At 36.5% G+C, this 9,845-nt stretch overlaps 1 protein-coding gene across 3 annotated transcripts; it reads left to right on the forward strand.

The window, feature by feature from the left end:
• Rnf6 (ring finger protein 6) lies at positions 1-9,430 on the forward strand. Of its 3 annotated transcripts, none has more exons than XM_020156184.2 (5): positions 1-139; positions 833-904; positions 2,415-2,625; positions 3,860-3,955; positions 6,660-9,430. In XM_020156184.2, the coding sequence occupies exons 3-5, from the start codon at positions 2,433-2,435 to the stop codon at positions 8,414-8,416; spliced, it is 2,046 nt and encodes a 681-aa protein (XP_020011773.1). In that variant the 5' UTR covers positions 1-139; positions 833-904; positions 2,415-2,432; the 3' UTR covers positions 8,417-9,430. The 3 variants fall into 3 exon arrangements, with proteins under 3 accessions (XP_020011773.1, XP_020011791.1, XP_020011783.1); XM_020156202.2 differs by lacking the exon at positions 1-139 and adding an exon at positions 204-380; XM_020156194.2 differs by lacking the exon at positions 1-139 and adding an exon at positions 342-431.
• Positions 9,431-9,845: the final 415 nt, after the last annotated feature.

Consider the following 9,845-nt stretch of genomic DNA (forward strand, 5'->3'; position numbering starts at 1 on the left):
TTAAAGGGCACAGCGACCTCCGGGGGAGCGGCGGCAGTCCCTCTCGCTGTTCTACCACAGCCTCTGGCACCGAAGGGCAGCCGCTCAACCACGAATAAATCTCGGGCCTGGAGGCGGGGTCTTCCCAGTTCCAGGCGAGGTGGGGTAGAGGGAAAGCTCTGGGTTCCACTACCACTTCCTGGAGACGCCACGGAAAGCAGGCCGTCCTTGGAGGGGGTGGGGTGTGTGTGGAAGACACCCATTTCTTCTCTGATTGGCTGACTGAGCTCTTAATCAGCTTCTCTAGCTGGTGATTGGCTCAGATTCACCGTCTGTCACCAGCTTCCCGGTGGGATCTATATCACTCAGGGAAGCGTTGCTAGAGGCTCAGTTGGGTATAGGTTGGTTGGGCCCTGGACCTGGTTTGTTTAGTGTGGTGGGGACTGTCTCTGGTGCGAGCTTCCATCGCAACGGCTAGGGAAGGGGCCGGTAGCGGGCTGGAGGGTGGGGTGGCAAGAAAGTGATGGTTTAGAAGTAAATCGGAGTCACCTAACCTTGGTTACATTCGAATGGGAACGTGATAGGAAGGAAGGCCTTTGGAAGAGGAGGAGGCATAATCTCAGGAGCAGTGACAGTGTAGGAGAAAAGGCCTAAATTTGTTGTGGGAGAAAAAGGCATTTCGGGAGATTTTCGTGACCTAATTGTATGGGGATCTAATTTTCTAGGTGAACATCTAAAAAAGTCCACTGGAGAATTTGCTTTGGCTTCGCAGAAGAGGTGGAGACTACTAGGTGTTCCTGGTCTTCAAAGACACAACTCTCTGAATAATTCAACTCTCTTTTTATTACTTCAGATGGGCAACTCTCAAACAGCTGAAGGATGGATAGCATTGCATATATTAAAAACATGTTGAAAGGAAAATAAGGTATTCACATTGATTTAATTGTGCTTTTTTTGTACACAGATAATACCTTTGAGGAGAAGCTCTTAGGTTTTGAATACAAGTAGCTTGATTTTATGTTAGTTTTCAACTTTGTAAATTGTTTACTACAAAACCTTACTATAGCTACCAAATATGCATTTTGCTGATTATGGCCTTAATCTGGAAAATGAAAATCTTAAGTTTTTAGTGTTAATTAACATTCGAGTGGATATTACTACTAGGTCTTTCTTTCCAAGTGATGATGCAGTAATTACTGAAAAATCTTGAATTTGTAATTTAATGTAATAATACATATGAAGTTGGATAGTAACTACAGTAGTTAAGACTCATAATTTCTTTTTAAATCAGGTTACTTATTACACACCTGGTTGATTTGGAGAGGTAGAGTTGCAACAGGTATTTCTCAGACTAGCCATTTGAGCTCTCATTCAGTCCAGTGCTGCATTATACATACATACATATACGTATGTATTTATATATTTTTATATATATATATATATATATTCCCTGGAACACCCACATTAGCTCTTAATGATAGACCTTGACCCTACCCTGGGAAATGCTGACCAAGGAATGAGTTCTGGGCATCTGGATTTTAAAAGAATTTTTTCAAGTGAGTTTGATAATGCTGTGTTAGTGACTTACTAAATTACTGTGTTTAAGAAATTCTAAAACTTTTCAGAGACATTTATCTTTTGATTCCATATAGTTTAAAAGTAAACTTCTCAGGAATGACATTTAAATGTAACAAAAAAAAATACTGCCTGCCTAGGCAAAGTCAGGATATTTCATTGGCACTCAGAATACTTTGGGACTTACTATTCCAGGCTGAGGTTGAGGCTTGATATGGGGAAGCATAGTGCTCAGATGTACACACAATCCTTAGAGCCATGCATGGTATATTGTTTCCTGTTGGGCTTCATAGTTTTCCTGTTGGGCTTTAAGGGAAGATCAGCTCCAAGTCTGTTTAGTAGATACAGTAAGCTAAATTATTTTTACCTCTGTAAAGTGTAATGGGATGCTGGTGGTTATATTAAAGTTTATGATCATTATTTTGGAAGGAATGCCTTGCTGGAAATAAGTATAAATTATACCCCTCAGTAGTCCTTTGTACGTTAGTAGAGAATATGCATATCTCAAGTCTAAGATTTCTGAGTTAACATGATACTTGAAACATAAATGAGGGCCTTTAGACCAGCTTTACCACAGAGTCAAAGAAGGGAAAAAAATGAGATAATCAATTTACTATTTAGATATGAGGAATGTGTGCTGAATTCTATCTGACCAAATGATGGTTTTTGGGCATTGGATAAAGTAGTAGACCCAATTGTGTTCTATTTTCTAGAAACTGTTTTTCATTTACTGTGTAAATTTCTCACAGCAAGATTTGACAAATGAAATATTTGAGTACAGAACAAAATAAAAAGAAACTAATTTAAAAATGCAGAGCCATGTACTAACACTTTGAATTTTGTATACATTGTTTGAACAGGAAGCCTGTAGCTTCAGTATGAATCAGTCCAGATCTAGACCAGATGGTAGTGGTGAGGAAACTTCATCTCAAGACCATAATCATCATGAAAATGAGAGAAGACGGCAGCAAGAGCGTCTTCACAGAGAAGAAGCCTATTATCAGTTTATTAATGAATTGAATGATGAAGATTATCGGTTAATGAGAGACCATAATCTTTTAGGCACCCCTGGTAAGAAATGAGTAAAAGAGGAGACACCTTTTTTTTTTTTAATCACTGGAAGGAGAAATTTCAAAATGATAGTCCCCCCTAACTCTGCTCTCCCTCTCTCAAAATATTGTGTACTATTTTTTGTGAATTTAAGAACTTTTCAGAATAACAAAGTAGAAAATCACCAACTCATTTATTATTTTTTTTGTGGTACTGAGGATCAAACCTAAAGCCTTGTGTATGCTAGACAGACCACTGGACTACATACCCAGACTCATTTCTGTATTTTATAAGTAGGAGAGAAATTGGGTATATGAACATATATAAATGCCAAATTAACTGATTAATGTACATCAATGTTAAGTGTTCACATATGTAGTTTTAATTTTTCACTCTTTTCCTCTCCCCCTTTCCTGTTCTCCATCTTCCACTCTCACCCCCTCTTCCCTTCTTCCACTCTCCTTTTTTTACCTCCCCCTCTGTCCTACTCTCACTGCCTTGTCTGCCACTCTCCCAACTTTTCATCTCCCTACCTTCTCCCTTTCTTTCTTTCTCCCTCTCTCCTACTTCTGTCATTCTCTCTTTTTCTCTCTTTTTGCATTGCTTGGAAGTTGCTCTGTACCTTGAGTCATGCCTCCAGTCCAGTTGTGCCTCATTTACTACTATTTTACTAAAATAAAGATTTGAGTAATTGATAGAGCACTCTCAGTTATATGGAACCTATAAGCTATAATTCCATGCATTTTTGTCAGAGTTAAAAGAAAATTAAGCCTGATGTGGCAGTTCATAGCTGTAATCCCAACTACTTTGGAGGCTGAGGTCAGGAGGACCGCCTGGGCAAAAAGTTGGTGAGACCCCATCTCAACAAACAAGCTGAGTGTTGTGGTACACAGTTATGATCCCAGCTATGCAGGAGCCATAGGTAGGAGGATTGCAGCTAAAGCCAGCCTCATTATCAAAAAAATGAGACCCTATCTCAAAAATAAACAAAAGCCACAAAGTTAGGGGAGTGACTCAAGTGGTAGATTATTTGCCTATTAAGTGTGAGGTCCTGAGTTCAAACCCCAGTCCCACTGAAAAAGGAAAAAAAATGGACAACTAAATTGATGTATATTTGTATCAGTTGATTATTAACATATAAAAATAATTAGACATTGTCTTCTGTAGTTTGCTGAAAACTAGGCTTAAACTTCATGAATTCTCATAAAACCTGGTATTTAAAAATTTTTAAATGAGCGATTTTTCATTGTTTCAGGAGAAATAACATCAGAAGAACTACAGCAACGGTTGGATGGAGTGAAGGAACAACTGGCATCTCAGCCTGACTTGAGAAATGGGACAAATTATAGAGGTACTATGGAGTACTTTGCATAAGGAATAGCCTTAACTGGAGCAGTTGCAGGAATGAAAATACTGTGTCTTACATAATATGCTTATTTTTAACATTTTTCAGTTTTAATGTGATAGTCAGATAATATTTATGTGTCATAGGCAAAGAAATCTGGTTAGGCAGTATAGGACAGAAGAATGAATAAAAGATAATCTTACACAGATTGCTTTTAGGAAGCTTATATACATGAAATAGTAGTATACAATTAATGTAATTACAAACAGTTCTGTTTAATCTTAGAATGTACACACTTTTCTACAGTGATAAAACTAAGCTTCTGAGAATTTATATTCAAAACATTACAGAATGACTGAGTTCCAGGAAACCTGTTTCTGTTTGTTTTATTTATTGATTTGTTATTTTATTGAGCAAACATAAAGCCATAATATAAAAAGTTCTTATAAAAAGCAAAGTACTTATAAAATATTCAGAGTAATGGAAGTATATAAAGTTAGAAGTAGACCCAACTTTGTGTCCCTCTTATCAACTTTACTTCCTTTCCCAGAGGTATTTTTTATTAGGATTTCACATATTGTATTAAAATCATTGTATCAGTTACAGTGCATATAATGGCTCAATAAAATAAAAAATTTCTTTCTTATGCTCCCAGTTCAAGGAGGGCAGACAAACTTTGTTCCACAAATCCTGGGACCTACCCATGTAGCAGAGTGAGTCTATAGCTGTGCTGTCCAATGCTACTAGCCATGTAGTACTGGTTATTTAAATTAATTAAAATTAAATAAAATTTACAATAAAGTTCCTCAGTCATTCTAGCCACATTCAGATACTCAGTGGTCACATGTAACTAGTGGCTTCTGTTTTGGACTGCATGAATAAAGAATAACTCCACTATTGCAGAAAGGTTTATGGGAAACTGTTATTCTAGGATATCATTTGCATGATCATGATAAGTCACAACCACAACTAGGTTCTTGCCAACTCTTGTGATTGTCCCCTGTGTCCATTTGCAATGCTTTTACAGTGGAAGAAGAATAGGAAAGAGTTGAGTACCTAATTAGCTAACTCTTCCACCTTCACCATTATCACTATATTCTGGTTAATCAAAGACAGAAGTAGCATTTAGAATGACTAATGGGGTGATGGAGTGACTCAAGTGATAGAGCACTTGCCTAGCAAGCAAGAAGCCCTGAGTTCAAGAGTTAAAACCCCAGTACTGCCAAAAAAACAGAACAAAATAAAAATAGAATGATTAATGCTTACCTGCCTTTTTCAGACTATAGTGGAAACTGGATATTAACCCATTTTTTTCTTTTGTGTTTAGATATGTAAGTCTTTTGAATATGTTTAAGGAAAATGTACTCATCAAATGTCAACTAGTTTACCATCTTCAGAATGTAGCTAAAGTTGCTTTTTTATTTTATTGGCACTAACAGCTGATTAACAGTTTTAACTTCAATATTAGAAAAAAGTTTATAAGATAGATTGGAGTAATACAATGAAACCAAAGAAATCTCATTTAAAATAGGTATTTTTGGGTAGAACAACTTTAAAGGTGGGGTCTGTATAGTTAATGTGCATCAGAATGCTTTTCATTGAGATTTGTACTTTATATAATCCACTGGTTACAAATGGAATCTTAATGATTGGCACAGTATCTATATCATAGTCAAAGAAGTTTATCTGGGAGATATAGAGAACATTTATTGAGTGCTTCCTTTGTGCCAGGTTTTATGCTAATTATTTTATATACAAGGTCTTATTTTATACTTAAGATAACCCGATGAGATTGGTACTGTTGATCCTTATAGACAAGGATATAGACATATAGAACTTGAGTGACTTAGTACAGCCTCCTGGCTTCACACAAAGACAGCTAATATGCCTGTAATGTTTTGTTCAGAAAGCCAGACTTCTTAGGATGTACACTTTTTGGCAGTGAGCAATAAGATAAAATTCCTAAGGTTACCAGAATTATTCCACAGACACAGGATGAATTTTGTCACTGTGTTTTGTTGTAATTAATATTTGAGAGAAATTATTTAATACAAAATTTTGGTATTGAATATATTTCTCATTTGCTTTAATATTTTGCCAATAACAAAATAGAAAGCAAGAGTGAGGATTTCTCCACAACTTTGTACAAATACTATTTAAAGTTTTATAATTGTATAAATAGCATTTTAATTTTTATTGTACGCTTATGATAGATACTTTTTTTTTTTTTTTGAGGAAGTACAGTTTTTTTTGCCACTTTTGAAGTACTGGGGTATGAACTCAGGTCCTTGTGCTTGTTAGGCAGGTGCTGTACCACTTGAGCCATGCCTCCAATCCTTTTTGCTTTTGTTATTTTTCAGGCAGGGTCTTACAGTTTTTGCCTGGAATCAGCTTTGAACTATAATCCTCCTAACTATGCTTCCCAGTAGCTGGGACCACAGGTGTGCTGCATCCCATCCAGCTTGTTGGTTGAGATGGGGTTTTGCTAACTTTTTGCTAGGGCTGCTCTTGTACTGCAGTCCTTCCACTTTCTGCCTCCTGAGTAGCTGGGATTACAAGCATGTGCAATCACACCCAGCTCTGTTTTGTCTGTTTTCATTCATTAAAATATTTACATGTTCATTAATTTAATACAATCTCTGTTTTCCTTATAAGCTTTCAAGAAAGATCTAAGGACAGATTTTAAAAATTGATTTGATTTACTTTCTAGACTCAGAAATCCCCAGAGAAAGCTCAAATGAAGATTCTCTGTTGGAATGGTTGAACACCTTTCATCGCACAGGAAATGCAACACGAAGTGGACAAAATGGGAACCAAACTTGGAGAGCTGTGAGTCGAACAAACCCAAACAGTGGAGAGTTTCAGTTTAGTCTGGAAATCCACATAAATCATGAGAACAGAGAATTTGAAATTCACGGAGAAGATTATATGGGCATTCCACGGTCAGATACTAGCAGAAATCATACTAGAAATAGGCAACAAAGATCAACTAGTCCTGTGGCTAGGAGAACAAGAAGCCAAACCTCAGTGAATTTCAGTGGTGGTAGTACCAGTATTCCAAGGACTAGGCTTGGTTCAAGAGGGCAGAATTTGGTTGAAGGCTCATTCTCAACACTGGGAAGAAATGGAATTGGAAGAACCACTGGCATTCCTGGAATTAGTGCTCCTCATGCTAGTTTAAATAGTCACACAAACCAATTAGGTGGTCGTGAACTCAGGCAAAGGGAAGGGCAACGATTTGGAGCAGCACATGTTTGGGAAAATGGGGCTAGAACTAATGTTACAGTGAGGAACACAAACCAAAGATTAGAGCCAATAAGATTACGGTCTACTTTCAGTAGTCGAAGCCGTTCACCAATTCAGAGACAGAGTGGCACTTCTTTTCGTAATTCCCAAAGGGAAAGTAGACCTTTACAGCAAACCATTAGAAGGTCTGTTAGGAGGAGAGGGATAACTCAGGTCCTTTTTGAACAAAATAGGGAACGCCAAGGTATTGCATATACCCCATTTTCTAATTCAAGACTTGTGTCAAGAATAACAGTAGAAGAGGGAGAAGAATCCAGCAGATCCTCAACTGCCATACGACAACATCCAACAATCACACTGGACCTTCAAGTGAGAAGGATTCGTTCTGGAGAAAATAGAGATCGGGATAGTATTGCAAATAGAACCCGATCTAGAGTCGGGCTAGCAGAAAATACAGTTACTGTCGAAAGCAATAGTGGAGGCTTTCGCCGAACTATTTCTCGTTTAGAGCGGTCTGGTATTCGAACCTATGTCAGCACCATAACAGTTCCTCTTCGGAGGATTTCTGAGAATGAGCTTGTAGAGCCATCTTCGGTGGCTCTTCGATCAGTTTTAAGGCAGGTCATGACTGGGTTTGGAGAATTGAGTTCTCTAATGGAGGCTGAATCTGAGTCAGAGACTCAGAGAAATGGTCAGCATATAGCAGAGATGCACTCAGAAATGAGCAACGTAGTTGTAGGTAATGGCAGCAGCCAAAACAGTGAAGATTCCTCACAAGACAGGATAGCCCCAGAAGACAGCTCTGCAATGCCAGGTGAAAATGACACCACTCAGCCACAGGTCCAAAACAGTGATGATAGAGGTGGTAGGCAGTTGCAAAATTCAAACAATTTAGTTGAAAATGGAACACTACCTATTCTCCGCCTTGCTCACTTTTTTTTACTAAACGAAGGTGATGATGATGATCCAGTACGTGGTTTAACCAAAGAGCAAATTGACAATCTTTCTACCCGGAGCTACGAACATAATGGTATTGATAGTGAAATAGGTAAAATCTGTAGTGTTTGTATTAGTGACTATGTAACTGGAAACAAGCTCAGGCAATTACCTTGTATGCATGAATTTCACATTCACTGTATTGACCGATGGCTCTCAGAGAATTGCACTTGTCCAATCTGTCGGCAGCCTGTTTTAGGGTCTGGGGTAGCAAACAATGGGTAAAATAATGGGATATACTCACATAGTGCATTTTAATAGAACTGAGTATTTAAGCATTGTTTTATTGAATTATTTGTGATGAGCTAACCAGGATGAAAAAAGACGGATTATAGTTTGAACTATTTTTTGTGTGGTTTTTTTAACTTGTTAAAAAGAGGACATTTATATAAAATTTAAAATGCAAATGTTAAATTATCAAGAAGTTCAGAGTAGTTAATATTGCTAGAACCAAATAACCTTTAAAATGTTTTTATTTTGGTAATTTTGTCATGCTGAACAATTTTGTATCTGCTAAACTCTGTAAGTTAAAGATCAATCCTCTTTTTCTTAATACTATAGCAGATTTTACTTGGATTTTCAAGTTTCATATGCTTAGTACTATGTTTAGACATTGGTGTCTAAGTCTTTGAAAGAATGTTTGCTAAATATATTTAAGCTACTTGAAATGATAATTTAACATGCAACATAACGTGTATATATAGATAGATAATTTTAAGGTTAAAATATCCAGTTTAAAAAGTTACAAATTTGATTCTTATTTAAACTTTTGTGATAATGCTGCATATGGCATAGTGTTTGACAAGATCATTTCTGAGAGAAAGTGGATTAAGATATAATTTTAAGATAAAGATAATTTACTGAAGCATCTCTGACAATCTCACTAGACAGCAAGCAATATATAATACTGAACAAATATTCCTTTATTCAGAAATGGAACATGAAAAATTTAGGACATAGATTATTAACTTGAGTTCAGCCTTTTTGTGACTTTTTGGATGTGCAAACATTTCTTTGGATTAAGTAAGGTATACAATATGCATGGTTTCTCAAATTCAGTTTTAAAATCTAAAAAATAAAAAGTCTATAAGGAACCAAATGAATAGATAATGTGTTAAGTTCACTTGGAGGCCAAAAACCTCCAAATAAAAGAAAAATCCTTAAGAGAATGTAGAATTTATATAAACACAAAGTATGCTTTGAAGATCTATTTCTACCAATAAATATTTTAAAAAATTACTGTATTGGAACTATTTTTTTTCTGTTCCTTCTGGCTTATTCACTTCCAAAATATTTATTCTATACTACCAGTTTTAAATTGATGACACTGAAACTGGAAGAAAAAAAAGGGCATAAAAATGTTTTTTCGAAAAGACTTTACTTGGTCTTTAGTTCAGTATGAAGAGTTAGAGAGTAAACATACTTACATTGAAGGAGAGAACCCCCTGGTGTAGGAGGGAGTGCTGACACATCACAGTTACAAAGTATCCCAATTTAAACATCTTACACAACTTCCTACCCATTTCAGTGTTAACCATTTGTCCTGGTATAACAAAAGACTAAATCCAGCATTTATTTTTTATTTGGAATATTACTCAAGAAGTTCTACCTCCTCTTGGAGATAGCTAGAAAATTTATAGAAAAAAGAAAGAAA

This window comes from Castor canadensis, chromosome 10 (genome assembly GCF_047511655.1).
Source record: "Castor canadensis chromosome 10, mCasCan1.hap1v2, whole genome shotgun sequence".
NCBI classification, from domain to species: Eukaryota; Metazoa; Chordata; class Mammalia; order Rodentia; family Castoridae; genus Castor; species Castor canadensis.

Coding starts and splice junctions, on each gene's coding strand:
- Rnf6 (XM_020156184.2), top strand. CDS start 2,433: ATGAATCAGTCCAGATCTAGACCAGATGGTAGTGGTGAGGAAACTTCA. Junction 2,626..3,859: donor TAATCTTTTAGGCACCCCTG/GTAAGAAATGAG, acceptor TCATTGTTTCAG/GAGAAATAACATCAGAAGAA. Junction 3,956..6,659: donor AAATGGGACAAATTATAGAG/GTACTATGGAGT, acceptor TTTACTTTCTAG/ACTCAGAAATCCCCAGAGAA.